At 45.0% G+C, this 24,442-nt stretch overlaps 1 protein-coding gene across 1 annotated transcript in view; it reads left to right on the top strand.

The window, feature by feature from the left end:
* SPAG17 (sperm associated antigen 17) overlaps window positions 1-24,442 on the top strand; it is a 1,802,643-nt gene that overhangs the window by 900,847 nt on the left and 877,354 nt on the right. The window contains exon 19 of the mRNA XM_085620708.1: window positions 19,463-19,617. Within this exon, the coding sequence (XP_085476834.1) occupies window positions 19,463-19,617 (155 nt within the window). The remainder of the gene's footprint in view (window positions 1-19,462; window positions 19,618-24,442) is intronic.

Here is a 24,442-nt window from a genome sequence, read left to right as displayed (position 1 = left end):
AAATTGCCATACCATAAAGCCCCTGGGGAAGATGGTTTTCCGGCTGAATTCTATCGTTGGGCTGGACATAATATAATTGATTCCCTATATGCTGCTTTTTAAGAAGCAGAGCGAGATAACTCCTTAAATCCTCTTTCTAACAAGGCAATAATTGCAGTACTCCCTAAACCTGGAAAGGACCTTTTGTTGTGCACCAGTTATCGTCCCATTTCACTCCTGAATTGCAATATCAAAATATTTGCTAGCATTTTGGCTTCTCGTCTTAAAAAGGTGTTACCTTCCTTAATTCACTCAACTCAAGTAGGATTCGTTCCAGGACGTTCCTCTAGGAATCACTTATGTACACTGGCACATACTCTATGTTATGCTAAAAACCTCCCACAAGACGCATTATCTTTATCACTAGATGCTGAAAAGGCCTTTGACCGCATAGAATGGGACTATCTTTTTAAAGTGCTCGAACGTTTTGGACTTGGAAACCAGTTTATTCAGAAAGTACGATTACTATATGATAATCCTTCCGCACAAGTTAACTGTGGAGGCTTCATATCAGAATCATTTCCGATCCGAAGAGGAACACATCGATGTCCTCTATCCCCACTTATTTTTCTTTTAGCAATGGAGCCTTTAGCAGCCACGATTCGTCAATCAGAAGCAGTTACAGGCATATCCCTCCCTGTAAGTGAATCAAAGCTTTATCTATACCCTAATTCATTACCATCTTTGCTTCAAATTATAGACACTTTTTCTTCATTCTCAGGACATAAAATAAGTTGGGACAAGAGTGAAGCCTTACCTATTTCTGATGGAACCACTAAAGCGGCGATACACAACTTCCCCTTTCATTGGCAACCCTCACGTCTTTAGTATTTGGGTATCTTAGTGAATAAGGGTCTGGAAGGTATGACTTCAGATAACCTGAACCCACTGATTGTTCAAATGCAACGTGACTCTGATAAGTGGAAACATTTGAATCTTTCCATGTGGGGTAGAGTTCCAGCTGCTAAAATGGTTACAGTTCCTCGTTTTCTATATACCTTAGGTGTGCTCCCTCTCCATATTCCCTTGTCTACTTTGAGACTCCTAGACTCCAAAATAAAAACTTTTATATGGGGCTCAATGAAACCGCGTTTGGCCGTGACGAAATTAACGGCTCACCATTCTTCTGGAGGTATGAGTCTTCCATCCATTGAACATTGTAACTGAGCATTGCAGATTTCTCAATTATCATATATGTTACCGGGAGTCTCTGATGTTCCACAATGGGTCCAATTAGAACGCCATCTTTTATCTTCGGGCTCTGATATTCCTGCACTTTATGGCACTAAAATTGCACGTCAAAAACCCACAAACCCAATCCTATCAGCCATGTCCAAATCGTGGCAAAGAGCACACCATTTATTATCCTTAAACTCCCATACACATGAAAAGGCACCCACATGGAATAATTACGGTGTTCGTATTAATACGAAGGTATTATCATGGCCATTATGGGAAGCAGCAGGTATTCAAACATTAGATCAAGTTTTTTATAATGGTGACTTTAAAACATTCACACAAATACAAGAGGAATTTGGTCTTTCATCGCATCAACCCCTAAAATATAACCAGCTCAAGCAATGTTTGGAAAAACTATTCGGTTCACATTCTCCGTGCTGTTAAATTCACAGATAGTTTCATACCTAAATACTTGGGGAAAACATAAAGGAGTGATATCTGGTTTATACAGAGTTTTTACAACACATCTTTTTTCTCAACCTCTAACACAGACACTACAATTTAAATGGCAGTCACGACTTTCAATTTCTTACACCTCTGATGCATGGGAGACAACAATGGAGAATCTAGATAAAGGAACCTGTGAAGCTTGACTTAAATTTTGCCTAGTTAAGATTCTTAATGATTGGCATTGGTCACCTGCAAGATTAAAGAAAGCTGGTTTAATTTTCCGTGCCAATTGCTGGAAATGTGATAACACCAACTGTGACTCAGCACACATTATATGTGACTGTCCGTTGATTCAACCTTTCTGGGCATATGAGGGAAAAATCTTATCTTCAACTATGCCGTTACATTAAGGGTGGGCGACAATTTCCGTTCCGCTTGCAGAAATTGTGAAAATTCGACATTTCCTCGTACAGCGCGGAACGCGAAAATGTCGAAACATCCGCGATCCGCGAGGGAACGGAAATTGTCGCCCACCCTTACTATCAACCATTAGGCACTGGGGCCAAAAAGGAAACAGAAGCGGTAGTGGCTGATAACAGCATGGATTGGGATGACAGGGAGACTTGTTTGTGATGCACTCTGCATCCTATTGGACATAGGCTACAATGCTCAAACGTGGATCATAACTGGATACATTTGGCACAGCTAGGACAATTGATTATTTAAAGTATACGTTAGGAAATGTCCCACCTTCGTAACTTGTGAGCACTTTTTGACTTAAACATCTTCATATTTGGATCTGTACATCTTTAATTGCTCTAAGCGAATTTATTACTAGCCCTGCCTTGGCTTCTTAATCTGCATAGTGCTCAGTTCTAGAAATAGTCTAGCCTGGGCCCTTCATCACCAACGCTCTATAGACAAATCCCATTTCACGCAGCTCATTTTGCATTCTGCTGACATTGTGAGTTTTGCGACAGACCCGATTACATTTTGTGGACTACAAAGATCGTGTGACCGCCTCACATTTTCTCTAAACACAATGCAATTGGTGGCCGCACCGCGTGTTCTGTGAAGAGAGGCCATGTTCTTCAGCCCTCTGGACCATTGTGCGATGCATAATAAATGGAGCCAGAGTCCTTAAAGCGTCCAGCTGAGAAAAACACAACCGTGAGAATCACTCATCCAGTCCACTGAAAATTAATTTCGAGAAAGCCTGCTAGTTCATTCTGCGGAAGAAAGGCTTTTTCTGCCTCAACGGGCACCTGCTTTATTTATATCTGTAAGTCTTACAGATATAAATAATACTTTACATCTTCCGTTCACTCCTGCTGTTATTATCCTTCATGACCTTCAGTTATCTCCAAAACTCACCAAACCCCAGTGTCGTCTTTTTCACACAGCAATGGCCACAGCAAAAATATGTATTCTACACCATTGAAAATCTCCATCTCCTCCTTCGCAAGAAGAATGGTTGTCAACTATGTTCCAAACAACGTCACATGAGAGAATAATTTATAATCTTCAAAATCAACCTGACATATTTCTTCTTTCCTGAACCTGAATAGTGGCATGGATATTGATAACAACACTCCAGGAGTGGATACTAATACCCCTTGATCTGACATTTGACAATCTACTTTCTTTCTTCCTCCCTCCCCTCCCTCCTCCCACCACGGGTTTTCATGCTTTCCTATTATTGTATTAATTTATAGTTTTGTTATATTATTATTCTATTATTCTATTATCTTATTATTCTCTCTTTTCTAATTTTCTTCTATTCTTTTATTCTTACTATATCTTATTGACATCTCATTTCTCATTTCTCTTCATATAACCTCTATTGATATGCTTTGTTAGTTCTTATATCAACTATTTTTCCATATTCTGTTCAATACTCTTTTCTCGATATATTTTACAATTTTTGATTTTACTAATGAATTACTCCTCGAGGGCTGAGGAGATTTGTCATGTTACTATTTTCTATATTTGTAGTTATATATAATGTTTAATCTATATACTCAATTTATATATCTATTGAGTTAACCTATGATTGATGCTTTAAGACTTTTATATCTCTGATATAAAGTGTTTGCAAATCCGTCGAAGACAGAGGTACTCAGTATCTCTCCTCTAAATTGGACGGACCACTTCTTAATACAATTTAGGTTGTCTCTACATGCAGGAAAATCGGTAGGGAACAAACAAGCTAATTTCAGGTGGGGAAGGGACTGGGCTAAGCTTTCTAAGAGGGGCATTGCCCCCCTCTTCTCCAAACGGAGTCGGTTCAACCCAGAGAAGACGCCTGGAGAGAACTACAATAGCTACAGTAACTCCATCCATCAAGTGCTGGAGGAACTTATACCAAAAAAAAGCTTAGAATGCGTAATACCCCATCAGCCCCCTGGTTTAGTGAGGAGCTTAAAGCGCTTCGTTTAGCGCGTCGTCAGGCAGAAAGAAGTTGGCGCTGGCGTACTTGGACTCAGATAAAAAAGCCCTAAAAATAATACAACATCAATATAAGACGGCTATTAGGGAGGCCAAGTCCCAATTCTTCGCCAATTCCATTCTGCAGGCATCCAATGGAACCAGGGCTCTATTTAACATCGTCAGAGACCTTAGTAATCCGGGATGCCTGGCTAGCACTGTTCAACCATCACAAAACTTGTGCAATGAAATTGCCACCTTTTTCACTGACAAGGTCAACAACATCGTACGTGGGTTTGATCAAGGTGGCTCTGAGACTTCCTCGACTATGGTAGTCATTGGGAAAGATTCTTCTCTGAGCTACTTTCAACCCCCTATGGAAGAATCCTTCAATAACATAGCGCGGGAGATTTCATCTGGGTCACCTCTTGATCCCCTTCCTCATAAGATCTGGAAGGAACTTGGCCCGACCTATTCTCGGATCTGTGGCGTATTTGCTGCCAATCCTTGAATGAGGGAATTGTACCAAATGGCTGGAAGCAGGCGATAGTCACTCCATTACTAAAGAAACCTTCCTTAGATCCATCGTTGCCGGCTAATTTCCGCCCCATATCCCTCCTACCATTTCCAGTTAAAATCTTGGAGAAACTGGTCAGTAAGTCCTTGTCTAATTTCCTGGAAGAACATCTGCTCTTGGACAGGGACCAGTTTGGCTTTCGACCAGGGCATGGGACGGAAACCGCGTTGACAACCGTTCTGGACAAACTTCGAATGCGAGCCGACGGTGGCAGTTCCTCAGTGTTGGTGCTGCTAGACATGTCGGCCGCTTTCGACACGGTTAGCCACTCGGTGCTGCTGGCAAGATTGGAGGGTTTGGGGATTACGGGCCGGGCCTTGGAATGGTTACAGTCTTATCTGACTGACCGTCAACAGGCAGTGACCCTGACGCCATTTGTCTCCCCTTGGTCCCCGGTATGCCATGGAGTACCTCAGGGCTCAGCCATCAGCCCAATCCTCTTCAATGCCTACTTAGGGCCCCTGATCCCCTTAATAAAATCTTATGGGATTGAGGTAGTTAACTATGCGGACGATATACAACTGATGTTCTCCTTGGAAGGAGAGCATGCAGTCCCTTTAAACCTTTTCCAGACATGTATGAGGAAGGTCTCTGAATGGCTGAAGGCCAATTCACTTCAGCTGAACGCCGGGAAAACAGAGCTATTACACTGCTGCGCAGCCAAAATTTCTAAACTTCCTTGGGCCGAGTTTCGGCTCTGGCCAGAGGATGCCCCTATAGCCGCAGCAAAATCAGTCCGTAACCTGGGGGTCATGATGGACGAAGACCTTCAGCTGCAATCTCAGGCCAATAAAACAATTGGTACCTGTATTGCTTTGCTGAGAGTTCTTCGCCAAATCCTCCCGCTTCTTCCTGATGAGACAAGGTCTCTGGTGGTCCAGAGTGTGATCCTGAGTAGACTGGATTATTGTAATTCACTGTACTTGGGTGCTCCCCTTTATATTGTACAGGGATTGCAAAGAGTTCAGTCGACCGCAGCCAAACTGGCTCTCAGGAGACAGCGTGAATCATCTGCAACGCTGGCATTAAGGGACCTCCATTGGCTTCCTGTTAAAAAGAGGATTGAGTTTAAGTCGCTGGTTATGGTCTATAAGGCCTTACACAACTCTGGCCCGTTACCTTTGCGGGAACGATTCTCGTGGTACCAACCAGAAAGACTCCTTCGTTCCTCTAGCCAGAGCCTGGCAGCTGTCACCAGAGTAAAGCTTGTCAGGATGGGAGGTACGGCTTTCAGTACGGCGGCAGCTCGCCTGTGGAATCAGATCCCCCTAGAGCTGCGTCAGGCCAAAACGCTGCTAGGCTTTAGGAAAGATCTCAAGACTTGGCTATTCCGTCAGGAATAGTATGGCATCAACCCTGACCATTGGCCAGTCGTTCTGTGCTGTCTCATGCTGTCGAGTCTCGCAGCGCCAGGATGCCCGTAGGGTGGCAGATCGCGCTTTACAAGAGATTATACAATACAATACAATACAATATATGTTGCTTGCATTATTTAAATATTTAACGTTTCTCACACCATATTTATTCAACTGTATACCTTACTATTTATCTTTATAGTTATAAGTGTTATTTATTGGTACATAGTATTTATCATATATGCATTTTCTCTTTTTTTCTATATATTCCGTATATTTATTCATATCATTCAAATTGTAAGTTATTATTAACTTTATTGTACTTATGGTGACATCTTCTCAAAATGTCAATAAATAATTATAACACAAATAATTGTTAATACAATTAATACACTTAATTATGAGAGGAGGGATCAGAGTCGTAGGGCAAATTTTCCAGATGTTTCCAAAATTTTCTATAATAAATGTATTGATTGTCAAGGGAAACTGTAGTGTAACATATTTGAACATATTCCATATTTAATCAATATTTTTACTCATCAACTTTGGCTTTGAAAAACGTTTCCTTAGAATTACATAAAATGTACAGGAAAGTGTGAGGTGCCAAGTAATTTGTTTCTTTCATGGACTGAGTGTTCCTTCTTGACTCCAGATCCTCATTTTTGGAAATGACACCATCTGATCAACTGAACCTATCCTGAAAAGTATCAGAATGTCCCGGTATATTAAGTGAAGAGGACAGGTCTCGTGGCATACCACCAGCTTGAATAAAGAACATATTGATCTTAAAATTTCTTAGTTTCCAGTGCTATTCTCTACTCCTCTTTATAATCCAAAAATAAATGTTTGAATGGTATCTTCTAGGTATGGAATTCCCAGTTCCTATGGACGACATACATTGAGACAGGTTGTGGTGAAGCTAAACATCTTTTTAAAAATATATTCTCTTGCTTTTGCAGAATATCAGTGTTGAAAAATTCCGGTGTACTTGCCCCGTCCATAATAGCAGAAGAGGGGTTTACTCTTATGAATGGCCAACATTTATTTTTGAAATATCTTTTTATTGACAATCAAACATAGCTGTACTGTAAGTAAAGGAAGATACATCAGATGACATCAAATGCAACTTGTTTTGACATTACTGTATATAGGTCGGATGCCTACAGGTCTTCTCTTAGCGATTGTAAGTCCTGGTAAGGCAGTCTCGGGTTCAGTTTTTTTCCCAAGATTATCTATTCCTAGGGTAAATTGAAAGTAGAGAAAAAGATACTGAACTAAACTGTGCCCTCCAACCTCCCAGCGAGACTCACCACAGTTCATAGTTGTGTGTTGTGTGTTCATGGAGGTGTATATCGTGGGGTTGGTGGGATGTGGTGAACAATTGCAATGTTTTGCGTCTGATTATTTTGTAAGAAAGCGGATAGGGGCAATAACCGGGCACATCTAGGGTGGTCTAACGTCATCATTGGGGAGGAGGGAGCTAAAACTTAGGGGATCATATCCCAATGTGAGGCTAGTGGATATTTTCATAAACTGTGTCTCCTCCTGGTGAAGAGCGGTGATCTCTGCCATTGCCCACCTGGCTACCTCGACCCGCCAGTGCAGCAGTGAGGGAGGCTATGGCGATTCCTATTTCATCGCCACCGCTCATTTTGTTAGGAATTAGAGCGAGGTCCATGAAGCGAGTCATCTCTTTTAAACTTGTATGATGTGGAAACAGACCCAAAAGACATTGTTTTGCTTTCTGTAATCTATCTGTCCCCATTGCCCGGGCTATGTCTGACAATACCGCATCCCAGTAATTCCCTAGTACTCTACATGCCCAGAACATATGTATCATGTCAGCTGAACCAGCTTTACAGTGGAGGTATTCCTCTGAGATGAGAGGGTGGATCTGGTTTAAGCGTTGAGGGGGGCATGTAGGCCCTGTGCAAAATGCATAATTTGATATACCTAGAGCGGGAATTGTCGGGTATCTTGCTGGAAAATTCCAGGGCTTTGAGCCACTCTGCATCCTGCAGGGCTTGTCCCAGGACATCTTCCCAGGCAGCTCGTAATTTGGTCAATGTCTTCAGCGGGTCCCTCACCAAGGCTAGGTTTAGACACATCACCTGCCATGTCCCACAGGGTGTGTAGAGCATGTAGTAGCAGGTTTGGGGTTGTTCTGATCCGTGGATCCCCCGATGTCACAATAATGTCGCCCTGAGCACCTCATAAGAAAAAAAGGCTCCACTAGGCAGGTCATAGTGATCAAGGAGGTAACAAAAGGACATTAATGTCCCGTCAACTAGAAGGTCGCCCAAGGTAAACATTCCGGCTGTCTCCAAGGGCTCCAGAGTATGGCAGGTAAGAGCTTGCTTGCCCACTGGGCTCCCCCTTAGTGGGACAAGTGTGAGTGTGGAACAGCATCAGATAACTATGAAGTAGCAAGTAATCTAGAGGATCCAGACTTATATCTGCTTGGGGAGTCCCACCTCATCTACATCTGTGGCCAACCAGCGGGACACGCACTGAAGCTGAGCGGCGAGATTATAATGATGAAAATTTGGGGCTGCATTCCGCCGTGTAGAAGGGGAGTTGCAATGTGTTCAATGTAACTGATTTCCGTCCATTGTCTGAAATTAGTGTGAGCAGTAAGGAGTCAAAATCCCAGGAGAGTGTGTGTAGGGACCATAACGGGGAGATTGGAGAAGAAATAGAGTTGTTGGGGCAGCATCACCATCTTTGACAATGCAATACAGCCAGCCACAGGTAGCGGCAGGGTATTCCAAAAACCCACTTGGGTTTTGAGGGAATGTACGACCTTGCCAATGTTACCCTCCAGAAGATCCTCCCCCGTAAGATAGATTGTGCTCCCAGCCACACTCGCCTCTTCAGGAGGTGTACTTTGAAAAAGAAAAACATTGATTTATTATAGTTTTCTCGAAGGCCACCCACCTGTCCTAATCTATCCAGTACAGAGGTAACGGGGTCCAGATCTCTGTAGACATTTCAGTGACAGAGGATCACGTCATCCACATATAGAGAGATGCCATGTGTTTGTACTCCCATGGGTGTTTCCCAGTCTAATCCACTCACTCGGGAAGGACTGCTGTCTGGTGCCCCTGGCCAACATGTAGGCTTCCAACACACGGCAGGTCGTCAGGACCGTGTCAATGTGGTTGGTGTAGAGTAGTCAAATCTAACCAATCAGTTGAGGGCCTAAGTCATATCAGCGGAGTGCCCAGAATATGTAGTCCCAGTTCATGTAATCGAAAGCCTGCTCCAAGTCCAGGGAGAGGCAGGCCGCTTTGAGCCAGTCTTGGGATGCCATCTTGTTCACCATGTAGAGGCGTTGGATGTGTAGCACGGTATTAGGCTGAGGGATAAACCCTTTCTGATCGGAGTAGATCACAGTTCGCAAGAGAAGCTGAATACAGTCTGCAAGAATTTTACTGAAGATTATGTAAACAGCAAATTAGGATGGGAACCCGGCTGTAGGAGGGTGGGATTTCCTGATCTCGTTTTGGGATAAGCACCACCAGAGCCTCACAGAGGGTGGGCAGAAGGGAACCTCTTCCTCTGCCTCCTGGTACATATTCAGCAGGCGAGGCACCAGGGCAGACTCATATGTGGCATAGAGTTTGAGGGGTAGTCCATTCGAGCCAGGGGAGCTGCTGCTTGGGAGTGCTCTAATCTCTTCTTTGATATCTTGTTCTGTAATCAGACCCTCTATGGTATATTGGTAGTCACGCTGTACCTGGGGGTAGGATCAGCACTTCCAGGGCCCTGTATCTGTAATCAGTTTAGTATAATAGGTGCGAAAGGCGGCGTTTATATTCCCCTATGTATTCTGAGATAACCCGTCTGTATATTTGATGCGCATTTCTCCCGAGGCATGCACGGGCGCCCGCACATGCGCATTCGTGAGGAAGAAACTAGCCAGGAAGCAGCAAGATGGAGCCCCGGGACGCGGCAGCTCAGGTAAGTAATTTTATTTATATGTAATGTTCTAAGTAATTGTAAAATGAGGGCGGGAGGGAGGCGGGCGGCGCGTAGTGGGGCTACGCGAAGTGTGCGGGTGGGCGTAGATTGGCCCCCACTCCGCAATGCTTCACGTAGCCTCACTACGCCCACTACGCCCAGCCTTACTCACAATCAGGATTTCATGCCAAACACAGCGCCAAGACCACGCTGATCACAGCCACCGATGACGTCAGAACACTCCTTCACCTGGAGAAACTGTGGCCCTGATCCTTCTCAACATCTCTGCGACGTTCAACACAGTCTCCCACAACACCCTCAACAACAGACTCTACAACATAGGCATACAGCAAGACACCCTCAAGTGGATCGCCTCCTTCCTTACAGATTGCACACAGAGCATTCTCCTCCTCACCCATAGACATCTTATGTGGTGTACCACAAGGATCATCCTCAGCCCTACCCTGTTCAACATCTACATGACCCACCTCACAGACGTCATCAGATCCCACGGACTCAACATAATCTCCTCTGCAGACGACACTCAACTGATCGTGTCGCTCACCGAGGACCCCTCCAATGCCAAAACCAACTTCTGCAACTGCTTGACCAACATAGCCAGATGGATGAGAGATAAATGCCTCCAACTCAACTCCGACAAAACTGAAGTTCTGATCTTCGGGAAGAACATCTCCACATGGGACCACAGCTGGTGGCCTGCAGAACTCTGACACACACCAACCGTCCATCCACGCATCCTTTAGCATCCTCCTCAACAGCCAACTGAGCACGAAATTACCAGGCAACGCAGTCACCTCCTCCTTTTTCCACACATTTCGCATGCTCTGCAGAATCTTCAGATGGATCCCAAGCAGCACCAGAAAGACCATCACTCAGGCCCTCGTGACCAGCCTCCTCGACTATAGCAATTCTGTCTACGTCAGCACCTCCACCCAGCTCCTCAGAAGACTCCTGACTATACAAAACGTGGCAACCAGACTCATCCTTGACCTCCCTATATAAACACACATCGCCCCCCACCTAAGAGACCTCCACTATCTCCCCTCGAGAAGAGACGCCAGTTCAAGATCTTCACACACGCCTAAAAGCCCTCCATGACCTATGACAGGTCTCCCTCAACCATCGACTGAACTTCCACTAACCCTCGACACCTGCACTCCTCTTCACTCGTCCTCGCACACACACCTCGCGTCCATCAGAGCTGCAGTGGTGGCCGCTCCTTCTCCTACTTCACTGCCAAAACCTGGAACTGCCTTCCCCTCCAGCTGCGTACACCCCTCTCGCTGGCAGACTTCATAAAGAAACTCAAGACCTGGCTCTTCGATAGAGACAGAGCTTCCAGATACGCCTAGAAGTGACAATGCTGTGCTTTACAAATACGGTTTGATAGATTGATTGATAAAAAGAAGATCCTATAAACGTTCTTTTGATTTTAACAGATAATAACACTGAAACAAAAGTCCCCAGCCTGCTTTTTACCCTTCCTGCAGTGAGTAGAATCTCCAGCTTTTTGACAGACAGGAAATCATGAATATTGAGCGTTTGCACTGTCCAGGTGTCTTGTAAACAGGTTATCTGATACTCAGAAGTAAAGTTGTGCCAAACACTATTATCCCTTGTATTCAAAGTGCCAACTATGTTCCATGATGCAAAAGCCAACTTGACGCTAGTCCTTAGTTGGCTTTTATTTCCTATTGAGGGCACATTGACAGGGTGGTCATCACCCATATTAGTTTCGCAATCACGTGTTGCGTTATTCACTGTGCCAGAAAATGTGTCACTTTCCCCCACATGTCAATCTATTGAATTTGTTGGTTGTAATACTACATACCTGTTGGAGATTGGTGTATTAAAAAGATGTTCAGCTGTTTTATGTGCATAACATGTAGGCCAATTGGAAGCCATCTTTTTTTATATCTGAACCCCTCAAACAAATGGTTCTGTCAGCTCCCCCTGTTATACGCAGACTTGGTGAAATAGCCCAATGGTAGAAGTACTATTTTCCCAGCACAGTTTTCTTCCATACCCTCCATTGAGTAACGTTTCTTTAGGAGGATTCTGACAGATTGAGTAATCACCACCTGTAGAAATGTAAAATTGTATAAGTGACTGGCAGCTCAGTGGCGAGGATGGCTCATCGGGTTTGCCCCCGGGCGTACAATCCTAGTAGAGTGTTATATAAGGTGGCTGAGGAGGGGAATAAAGGTTGTGGGCGGAAAGTTGGATATAGAATTATCGAAGAGCGCACGTTTCTCTTGGGGTTGTAATTGGATATCCTGTAGAACAGATAGCCCAGACCAGAATGATTCAGCGCCCTGTGCATCAAGAGAAGGGTTTGGAATAAAATGCTCATATTCACGGGAAGCTAATGCAGGTTTTGCAAATATAGAGATACATGCGCCCATCTAGAGAGATTGATCACAAGACGAGAAGCTGCATTTTGGACCATTTACAATTTCCTCCCCAAGTGCTGTGGTAGGCCTGCATATAAGGCATTGACGTAGTCCAACCTGTACACAACCAAGGCCAGAACCACTGTTATTCTTTTAAACCAAGTGGGGATTAAATAAATGCTGAAGACACAACCTTACTACAAAATAACAGCACTCAGAGACATAGTATCTGAATAATACACTAAACAAAATACAAACCTGGTTAAACACCAATCATCTAAAGTTGAACCCCATCAAGACTTAACTAATACTTTTTTCCTCTAAAAATATACCTTTACCAACTTAGGAATGGCTTGTGAACTTGGACGCACTAAACTCTTCTCTCTCACTTTCTAATTCCATAATGTCCTTAAGACTCACCCTGGACAAAAACATGTCATTTAAGGACCTCAGCAACATCTCAGCCAAAGGAGCGCTTCACAGCCTAATACATCTCAAGAAATGAAACCGTTCATTCCCCCTGACAATCTTAAGAATGTAGTGCAATCACTAGTCCTCTCAAAACTTGACTATGGCAACACCAGCCTCACTTTAACTCAAAAAATCACCTTGAGCCCTTAAGAGCAACTCTCAACGCAGCCGGTAGACTCACCACAAATATTAGACAATTTGATCACATCTCACTGGCCCTCAAGCGTCTCGACTGGCTTCTCATAGAAGGAAGATGCATCCTCAAGACAGCTGGTGTCGTCCATAAAGCCCTACATACAAAAATCGTAAGTACCTAGAAAGCAAACTATCAAGAGCAGGAAGAGGCTAGGCTCTGAGAAGCTTCAACTCTCTTCTTCTCATACTTCCAAATCTGAAGAAGAAAATATCCAAGGGGTGATGTTTCTCAGGAAGCTCTCCCAGGATTTGGAACTCACTCCCTAAGGATCTCTGATGCAACCCCCCCCCCCTTTTCCATCTTCAAATGTAACCTCAAATCTTAAAATTAACAACAACTTCAAAACGCTCACAAGCGGATCCGCTTCTCCCACAGATCCAAACCCATCTTCTGGCATCTCCAACGGGGTCACCTGACTCGTTCAGAGTTTAAATTGTTGCTAATGCGGGTACTGTATTGTTGTATTATTCTATAAGTTTTTGACTTCCTGACCTGCATGAATCTTTCAATGTTGTTCACATATCTTGTAAGGTGCTGTGATGCCTTCGGGTCTAGCCAATGCTATATAAAACTCAAAAAATAAATAACATAAATAAATTCTTACTAGGACAGAAAGAAAATGCTGAAAACACGAGCCAACAATCATGTTGATTTGATTATGAAAGTTCATGTGTTTAGCAATCTTAACAAAGCAAACACAAGGAGTTGATGGATGGAGCACTGAAACTTTTCAGACACTCACCCCCAGTCACAGATCTGGGTTGAATCCTTCATCGTTCTTTAGCTCACTTCACCACCCCAGTTTAGACCCAGCTATATGCAAATCAGTCTTGACCCTGTTCCTCATGGGAACAGTCCAGCCCAAACTGCCAAGCCAGGTCTTCCCTGGATGGTAAACAAGCATCCTGGGACCGGTTTCAGGGTAACACCTCTCAACAGCCAGGCTGGCTTTAAACCAGTGGCAAAGTGTGCAAGGGACCCACGTCTGGGCATACCGTGCCAACTTAGGGAGAACAAAGCGAACACAAGGAGATGATCCTACTCCCAAGAGTAGAATATGGGGCTGTAACCCTAGGCGGCCTCCCAGGTCGATGACAGCCCTGCTAAGAGCCGCTATCAATTCAGCTGCGAGACTCATCACAGGCTCAAAAATAACTCCTCACATCTCTCCAGACCTTAGAACCCTCAACTGGCTCCCGTTTGAAGCTAGAATTCATCTAAAAATCGAATGTATGAGCACAAGGCCTTACACTACAATTCCCCGAGCTATCTAGCTCAGAAACTTGTACTTTCTGCTGGTAATAGAGCCTCCAGAAGCTCCAAGAATCTTCTACTGAAACCACAATGATTTGCCAAGAAAAGAAACTTACAACCGATCCTTCTCTGGATTGGCTCCCAGGATCTGGAATGCTTTGCCCACAGAAATACGATTGAACCCCTCCACGCCTCCTTCAAAAAAGAAGTGAAAGCAATTCTCACAGCTAAATTCACGTACATTACTTACTTAATACCGTATTGTAATTACTAGTTTGTATTATTGAGCACCTTATATCTGAATCACCTATAATTGTTTGTTTCTATGTTTATACTTGTTTCCAATATATGACATGTAAAGCGCTCCGATACCCGCATGTTTGCGCTATATAAAACCTTCAAATAAATGATGGACAGAGTGCTGAAACTTTTCGGACTCTCACCGCAGTCACAGATCTGGGTTGAATCGTTCTTTAGCTCACATCACCACACAAGTTCAGACCTTCTGTGTGCTTTGCTCGCCCTAAGTGGGCAGGGTATGCGCAGACGTGTCCTCACAAGGCAATGCCATTGCTGCATCCGGCTTCCGCACCCTGAAGATGCTGAGGAAGATCTTCAAATGGCTCCCAAGCAACACTAGAAAAAATGTCACTCACGCCCAAGTCACCCAAAAATGTATCTAATGGAACACTTCTTTACCAGGATCACCATTCAACTCACTAGAAGGCCACAAACCATCCAGAACGCAGCTGTCAGACTCATCGTCAATCTCACACCCAGAACTCATATACACCACACCCCAGGGAGCTCCACTCACCTGATTCAAACTCCTCACACACACATTCAAGTCTGTACACAACTCAGGCACTACCTACCTGAACAGTCACAAATCCTTCCACCAACCGCCCAGACACCTCCACTCCACAGGATTCCTACTCGCACACATCCTACACATACACAGAATGAGATCTGGAGGACAGGTGTTATCTTACATTGCTCCTAAAGTGTTGGAATGGCCTCCTACTTCATATCAGACCCTTCTCCTCTTTTCTTGAATGCCGCAAGAAGCTGAAGACCTGACTTTCGATTAACCAACCTACCATAGGCAGGGCTCGGCACGCGCACATCTGCTCAGCACCAGGATACCCTCACGAGTGATTAACCAACCTACCATAGGTGGGGCTCGGCACGCACACATCTGCTCAGCACCAGGATACCCTCACGAGTGATTAACCAACATACCATTGGCAGGGCTCGGCACCCACACAGCTGCTCAGCACCAGGCACAGTGTGCTGCCCCATATTTACAAGGACACGTAAAGCCACCCGACTAGACTACAGCAACGCACTCTATGCAGGCACCACCACCGAACATATGCAAAGACTCCAGATTATCCAGAGCACAGCTGCCAGTCTGATCCTCAAGCTTCCCAAGAGATCCAACATCATCCAGCACCTGAACGCCCTTCACTGGCTCCCCATCCAAAACAGATGCCATTTCAAGCTTCTGACACATGTCTACAAAGCCCTCCACAACCAAGGACCAGCCTACAAGAACCACCGCCTGTATTTTCACCTGCGAACTTCCAGGAATCTCCGCTCCGCATATCTCGCCCTCCCAATGATACCACATATCTGTCACTACTGCTCCAGGGAACACAGCACTTTTCCTGAAAGGGGGGTTGCATGGGTGTTGCTGTGGTTGACCATGTAACCTGACACATTCTCAGATTTATGAGAAATCGTAACCCTTTGAGTGTGTCAGAATGCTATGCCTCCCCAAAGGAGGTGTATGGAGGTGCAACGAGGAGAAATGTGTTCATTTCTCCTCATTTTTTCCTTTCTCTGCATACTGCATTCAGCAGCACACATAGGAAGAGGGAAACATCTCTCGTGATTGTTTTTGTGCTTTGAAAGTGACTCCGTGCGGTGCAGGAAAATGGCTTGCGGCACTGCACTGAGTCGCTTTCTCATCAATAAGGCCCAACATGAGCTGTAGCTGACCTGCATGATGGGAAAGCCCCTGATATTGATGGAGAACTGCCCCCAGAAGTTCAGGAAGCCCCCGCAGCCCTGTGAAGCGTCCAGAGAGCTGTCTTTAATAACCACTGACATTACAATATTAGCAGCTCTTGTAGGGCAGGTTATTGCCATTACTTCACAGGCTCTTCTTGCTACACTAATGCAGATTCCTACCCAGGCGCTCCGCAGCGACAACCCCTGCACCCTATGGCTGCTCTGCATCAAAGTGATCCAGAGATGAAAGGAGGACACCAGGCACCACTAGCGTCATCAACTCTATGGAATGGCCATTGCTGGTGTCAGTCCTAAGGAGGATGGAAAACGAGATGGACTAAGCTGCTTTGTACTGGACCAGTGGCAGAAATAAGAGTTAATGACCAGATATCAAACCCTAAAACCCTAAGGGTATTAGACAGGGGATTAGGCAAGGGCGTCCTCGTCACCAATAACCGTTGCTCTGGCAATGGAAGCGCTTGCTACTCTAAAGAGAGACGTTCATAGCAACAGAGGAATCCAGTTTGGGGCCCGTAGAATACTGGTCTCACTGTATGCAGATGATATCTTATTGAGAGTTAAAACCCAGATGTTCATCGAGCACCCATGAGCACAGAGATTGTACGATGCAGCAAATGGTCCCTGCGAACCATAAATTGGTCCAAATCATGAATGATGCCACTCAACAGTGATACAACATCACCGACACTCAGCAATCCCCTGAGATGGCAAGTAAAGCCGATCCATTACTTGAGGATCCAGATCCGCGTGTAAAGGAAAACTATGGAAAACCATGGAGAAAAGAACTGCTAACATTGAAAAATTGAGTATATGACCTAAAACAATGGATGGTACGATTCCCTTAAATTAAAATAGAATACTCCTGCAAAAGCACTACTTTCAGGTAATCGTGGGCAGGTGGACAGCCACGCATTATTTGGAAGATGTTGCAAAAACCATATCACCAGGTAAGTATATTAATACCACAAGCACAGCTTTCCATGCACTGGCTTCATAATAGTGGACAGGTCCCACATCAGGAATCAGAATCAGGATCGGGAATGGCAGCGCCTTGGAGTCTAGGAAAGCTAATAATGAGATCCCTAACCCATCCCGCGATGAAATCCATACTCTGAATTGTACAATCTGGGCAAGGGCACACTTGGCACGCATATGTGGGGTGAACAAAAAACCACAAACTTGCTATTGCATGTGAACCACTGATGGCACTAAGTCATCTAAATACTGAAGATGGCTTTCTCTCACTGGCTGACTACCTGCAAAGGGGACGGCCCTTGCCTTTAGATGTGTTTTTCTACTATAAGAGTGAGGGAATCAGTTAGAGAAGCCTTCCATACCTATCCTGGAGAGCCCTGAGATTGGAGGGTACTAAGGGGCATGTCTCTTGTGACACACAGGGTGACACAGGGTGAGGGACAAGCTAGAATGAGATTTGCCTTGTGTGGCTCTGGGTGGCTTGATAAATCTGGAGTAACGCAAGGCAGCGCACGCCCCAGGGAGGTGTTACAAGGCTGGAATGTGGGTGTTCCCACGGATCCACCCATGGACTTTTGGTGCATTCCCAGATTTACCATGAGTGGTAGACGTGGGAAAGCGTCAAAATACTGTGGGGCTTATTTACAAGCCCCGTGCGCCGCTGGGAGTCAGATGAGCCGTGTCCCCACTGTGGGGCTCTTCGCAGTGGGCGCGTCCTTCTGAGTTCATCTGTAGTGTAAAAAGCATACGGTGTGACTGCACATTACACTACACGGCTTACATGTCTATTCGCATTTGTTCCGAAGCCTGAGGTACTGCAAAGCAGACACGATAACTGCTTCAAAAGATATTAAATGACATTTGACTGTAACTTTAGCTTTCGGAGACTCGTCTTTGATTGTTAGGGGTCCACCCTATCCTTCCACCATCACTGTCATTGCCACAAGGTGTGTTCTGATGGCTCACCTTTTGCGCCACCAATTTCAAAGAGATGTGGGTCTGTCCATCAGTCTGTACTGGCTGGATGTGTATATCAATGGACTATAGTGTTTGAGAATTGGTGATTATAGATGATAATGGCTAACAGAGGATGAGAATGTCTGACTGTGTGATAATGTCTGACAGAGGATGAGAATGGCTGATATATGATAACAGCTGACAGTGTATGATGATGACTTTATCAGAAAGGCTGACAGACGATGAGAATGGCTGAGAGAGGATGAGAATGTGAGAATGGCTGAGAGAGGATGAAAATGTCTGACAGAGGATGAGAATGGCTGAGAGAGGATGAGAATGTCTGACAGAGGATGAGAATGGCTGAGAGAGAATGAAAATGGTTGATAGTTATGATAATTGCTGATAGTGTCAGAGGATGGTCAATAGTATATGAGAATGGCTAACAGTGTTTAATAAAACTGATCGTGTATGATAAAGGCAGAGACTGTATGAAAATGGCTGATCATGTGAAGGAATGGCTGATAGTGTATGAGATTGGCTGATAGTGTATGAGATTGGCTGATAGTGTATGAGATTGGCTAATAGTGTATGAGATTGATTATAGTGTATGGGATTAGCTGGTAGTTTATGGGATTGGCTGATAGTGTATGGCATTGGCTGATAGTTCATGGGATTGGCTGATAGTGTATGGCATTGGTTGATAGTTTATGGGATTAGCTAATAGTGTATGATCTTGAATGATAGTGTATGGGGTTAGCTGATAGTGTATGGGTTTAGCTGATAGTGTATGGTCTTGGCTGATAGTGTATGGGATTAGCTGATAGTGTATGGGATTGGCTGATAGTAGCTGGGATTGGCTGATAGTGTATGCGACTGGCTAATAGGGTTTGGTAAACACTGATAGTGTATAATATAGGCTGAGACTGTATGAAAATGGCTGACCATATGAAGGAATGGCTGATGGTGTATGAAATTGGCTGAGAGTGTTTGATAGAAACTGATTGTGTATGATAAAGGCTGATTTAGAAAGTTACTGAGGATTCAGCTGGCTGGATCATGCGTGAAGGGCAGTTCTCCAAGATCTAATGATATATGTATCTTTTGTACCTTCGCTATGCGGTATGGATAGTTCTACTTACATACTAAGCTCCTTGTGAATTTATTTCAGGTGATTAAAGAAGCCACTGAAAGCTACAGATGCATTGACTCCTATTACCACAGCCAGGACGACTCGCTGCTCCTGGTCCTGCACAATCCAATGAGCCGGCTCCGCCAGTGCCAGGAGTCATGGGACATGGCTCTTCACTCGAATGTTGGATTCAGGTAAATGCTCCTCCGATCTTCACTGTCAGTGTTCACATGTAGCAAACATCTGTTCCCAGGAACCTGTCAGCTTCAGGAGATGGAGAATGCACCTCCGGTCTTCACTGTCAGTGTACACCTGTAGCAAACATCTGTTCCCAGGAACCTGTCAGCTTCAGGAGATGGAGAATGCACCTCCGGTCTTCACTGTCAGTGTACACCTGTAGCAAACATCTGTTCCCAGGAACCTGTCAGCTTCAGGAGATGGAGAATGCACCTCCGGTCTTCACTGTCAGTGTACACCTGTAGCAAACATCTGTTCCCAGGAACCTGTCAGCTTCAGGAGATGGAGAATGCACCTCCGGTCTTCACTGTCAGTGTACACCTGTAGCAAACATCTGTTCCCAGGAACCTGTCAGCTTCAGGAGATGGAGAATGCACCTCCGGTCTTCACTGTCAGTGTACACCTGTAGCAAACATCTGTTCCCAGGAACCTGTCAGCTTCAGGAGATGGAGAATGCTCCTCCGGTCTTCACTGTCAGTGTACACCTGTAGCAAACATCTGTTCCCAGGAACCTGTCAGCTTCAGGAGATGGAGAATGCACCTCCGGTCTTCACTGTCAGTGTACACCTGTAGCAAACATCTGTTCCCAGGAACCTGTCAGCTTCAGGAGATGGAGAATGCACCTCCGGTCTTCACTGTCAGTGTACACCTGTAGCAAACATCTGTTACCAGGAACCTGTCAGCTTCAGGAGATGGAGAATGCACCTCCGGTCTTCACTGTCAGTGTACACCTGTAGCAAACATCTGTTACCAGGAACCTGTCACCTTCAAGAGATGGAGTTTGTTTAAAGTATTTTCAAGAGGGGCCAAAAATGTCAGACAGGAGTATCTCATGACATCACATCAATTAATCACCTAACACAAGGTGTGTTTTAGCCTCAATGTCCGTGCTTGTGACACACGCATTAGCATCCAGTTATATGAAGATGGTCCTTCGGAGAGAAGCTTTAGTTAAACTGCAAAAAACATCTTGTTGACGGGGTGGTGGTTGTGATGGCGTTGTAGATAAAGCGGCTGGTTTTGGGGATGGTGCGGGTCAGCAACAGTAGCAGGTATGGTGGTGATGTCATTATATCTCTTCATGCCCAGGATGGGACATGCTGCGGTGTGTCGGATGCCCTTAAGAGCTGCTGGTGTGGCGTTTGGCAGGCAATGCTGTAAGGCATCACTACTATCAAGATATGCAAGTATAGACGGGTGTTGGAAAGTCGGCTCTGCTTTTATGGTTACCCCCACTTTTGTCTGGTGTTAGTATGTTTTTGACCTGGTCTGAATGGGATCCTACAAATCAGGACCCCAGTCACTGTGCTTTCTCCCTAAATTGACCATGGCAAGTACTGTTGTACATCCAGAATTGGCTACTGGTGTACCCAGAGGTCCCCCTTGGGCTGCAGCATGTATTGTGCCACCCATGAGAGCCCACTTGAACTGTGACTGGAGGCCTGCCATTGCAGCCTGTGAGAGTTGGTGCTGGCACCTCTCACAACAGATATAAGTTTCCTTACATCTTAGGTCACTGCACTTAAAACCTATGTCACCCCTCTGGCAGGCCTTTCAGTGCTGAAGGCAGGGTGTTTGGTTATAACAAGTGTGAGGGCGTCCCTGCATGAGCAGGACACCTCTTCAAACCCCGGAGTCAAATATCCAGGCTTTGGAAGTGCGGTCAACCATTTTAATACATATAGTGGACATCGGTCATTACAAAATGTCTTACTATATAGTGGCGGCACTAAACCCGGTCATGATTAACATGCTGGAATCATACCCCAACACCAATTCCAGTGTTGGAAGTATGAGCCCATGTACTGGGGGGCTTCCTTGGGGTACCCCCCTGTACTCCCAGTTACAGCCATTCAGGGTCTGAGAGCAAGCTTGTACTGCTGCCGACCACAGACGGGATTCTACCCTCCTGCTGCTGAGCCGGGGAGGGTAGAACAATAAGTTTCCTGTCACTGGGAGGTGTCACCAACTCTCGGACAGGACTTAGTGTATTGGGTGGGTGCGCTTGCCATCGCCACCAGACTGCTTTGAAGGGCACATTAGGTGTGCTCCTTGCATATTCTAGTTGGAACCAGTTCTGGGAGGAATTTGCTCCTGCTCTGGTGCAAAACTGGATAAAGGACATGGGAGTATCCTTCCTTACCAATGTGTGGTTCTTTTTCATTTAACCTACACTACATGTTTAAACTGGTAAAACAAGCTGCTTAACACTCCTTCAAGATAAACCCGAAGGCTGCTCTCCAAAGCTAACACTTTGAGAGCTTTCCAAAAGTTATCAAAGACAACTAAAATACCATAAGGGTTGCCTGGATTAGTGCCTGGTGCATCACTTAAATAAGGGTGCACCACATTCTATGCCAGCCTCCCTCCAAGGGTTTGAACTGCACTCCTGAAGCCTATTTCTGGAAGGAACACTTTCGATTTCTTTGGAAGAGAGAGCTGGTACCAGGCTGTGTTCATTCATTCGACAGTATCTGAGGGTGAGGTTGGTCATCAAATGTGAATCCAAGTGACTTGGCATTCAGGGAAAGTTCATGTTTGAAGCCATCAGGGCTCATGTTATTAGGCAGGTTTGCACTATTTCTTGCTTGCCCTCCTTGGCAAACAACAGGAATTCTGTCCTGGTTGGGCTGGATTTCTGGGAGGTGCTGGACATCAGGTCTGGATGATGTGCAGTCTGGGCTGGGTGTCTGGAGCAAAGAAGACTTTCAAGTAGAGCTGTGTCTCCTCGGCATACTGGTGAATCCTGATGCTGTTATCTGTGAGTAGTTGTTTCTAAAGACAGTGGTCCGTAGACAAGGATTAATGAGAGCAAACGATAAATATAGACCCAATCAGTACTATATGTTACAGCTGTCCAGCCGGACAGGTGTTTTAATATATAGTTGCTTAAATATGCACAAAATTCAGCAAGAAACAAATAAAGTGGGACACAAGCCTGTATCCAACTTAGTGGGAAGGACTTACAACATGAAACAAAAAGGCTCAGGCAGAGTAAATTGTTTGTATGAGGCACATTTTGGTAGGACACGCAAATTATAGTGGAGACATCATTACACATAATAAGTATTGAATAAAGAGGTGTATATGGCGTATAACAAGTCGCCGGTGTTTCGATCCTTACAAAAGATATAGGATCATCATCAGGACATTAACAATGGTATGCTTGTATACCTTTGCCTGTAATAAATAAATCCGTAGGAGGGAATATAGGATGAAAAAAGAAAAAGAGACATATGAAAGTTTGCTCGGGCGGAAAACAATTTGAGAACAACTTGGATGCTGGTGATGGCAGTGGATCGCACGTGAGTACAATGATACCGGAGAAGTGGGCAGAACATATAAAATTGCTAAGCAAGAGTAAAAGAATTACGCAATAACAAGCAATGTTTGCTAAAAATCATAGTCATACGCGTGCGGTGATAGAACGCGCAATATGGTAGAGAGCTTGGCGAGTGGTGAAAAACCCGCAAACTAGCTGTGTGCCAGTAAAGCGCTGGTGTTGAATGCAAAATGAGCGTGGGCTTGCGTAAGAGAAACAAGGAATAATTTAAAAAGTGGCAAACGCATGCATTGGTGAAGAGCATGTGAAAACAGTGCCAGTGGGTAGAGTGCTGGAGGACAGTGTGCGAAAGATAGTTAAACTAATATCTAGATCCAGCTCAGAGTGACTTGGGGGAGGTTTCTTTCAGGCAAAGACCGAGTAGAAGTCCAGGCCAAGTACAAGGAGAGTAAAGGATGCAGACAGTCTCAGCCGCGGTCTGTGCAGTTGGATGCTGGGTCAGAGTCGACCTACATGAAAAATGACAAGTGATGTGGATCTAAGAGAAGATTTTAGAGATTGGCAGGACGCCGAAGGAGGAAAGGAGCTTACCTAATAAAGGCTGTAACAGCTTAAAGGAGGCCTTTGAAATGTTCGCGCCGCGGAGCGGTCTCGAAATCAGAGTGGCCTAAATGAAGGACAGTGGCCAATTAAGATGGGTGAGATCAAGGTGGGACAGTACCAATTGCCGGCACAACGAGTCTTACCTATTGCAGTGGGCAGCTGTATATCAGGGACTGCAAGCCAGTGACCTGTGAGCCGCGTCCGCGGTCTCTAGTGACAAGGAATGGGGTTGACAAAGTTTGTGGAGATTTAGTATTTAGGTTGTAAGGAAGTGAGGCAAAGGGAATTGGGTGCAGGGCGCGCTTACCTGTGAACGATTTCTGTTACAGCATGTCTTGCCTGTTGGGATCGGGGATATGAAGGAACGAGTTGCCGGTGAGGAGGCAGTTTAAATAGGCAGGGAGCTAATTGGATGATGAGTAGAGCACCGAGCGGCTCCATGTAGCGGTTGACGGAGTGGAATTGTTTGTCTTCTACGTACTGGTAAATCTTGATGCTGTTATATGTCTGTCGAGCACCAAGTGGCTCCATTTCCAGGTTGACAGAGTGGTTTTGTGTATCCTCAGCCTACTGGTAAATCTTGATGCTGTTATATGTCTGTTGAGCACCAAGTGGCTCTCTGTAGAGGTTGATGGAGTGGCGTTGTGTATCATTGACATACTGGTAAATCTTGATGCTGTTATCTGTGAGTAGAGCACATAGTGGCTCCATGTAGAGGTTGACAGAGTGGCGTTGTGTATCCTTGTCATACTGGTGAATCTCGATGCTGTTATGTGTGATTGAACACCGAGTGGCTCCATGTAGAGGTTGACAGAGTGGCGTGGTGTATCCTTGTCATACTGGTGAATCTTGATGCTGTTATCTGTGAGTGAACACCGAGCGGCTCCATTAGGTGT

Source organism: Triturus cristatus, chromosome 8, assembly GCF_964204655.1.
Source record: "Triturus cristatus chromosome 8, aTriCri1.1, whole genome shotgun sequence".
In the NCBI taxonomy this organism is placed as follows: Eukaryota; Metazoa; Chordata; class Amphibia; order Caudata; family Salamandridae; genus Triturus; species Triturus cristatus.
This window is presented reverse-complemented; position numbering and strand designations above follow the sequence as displayed.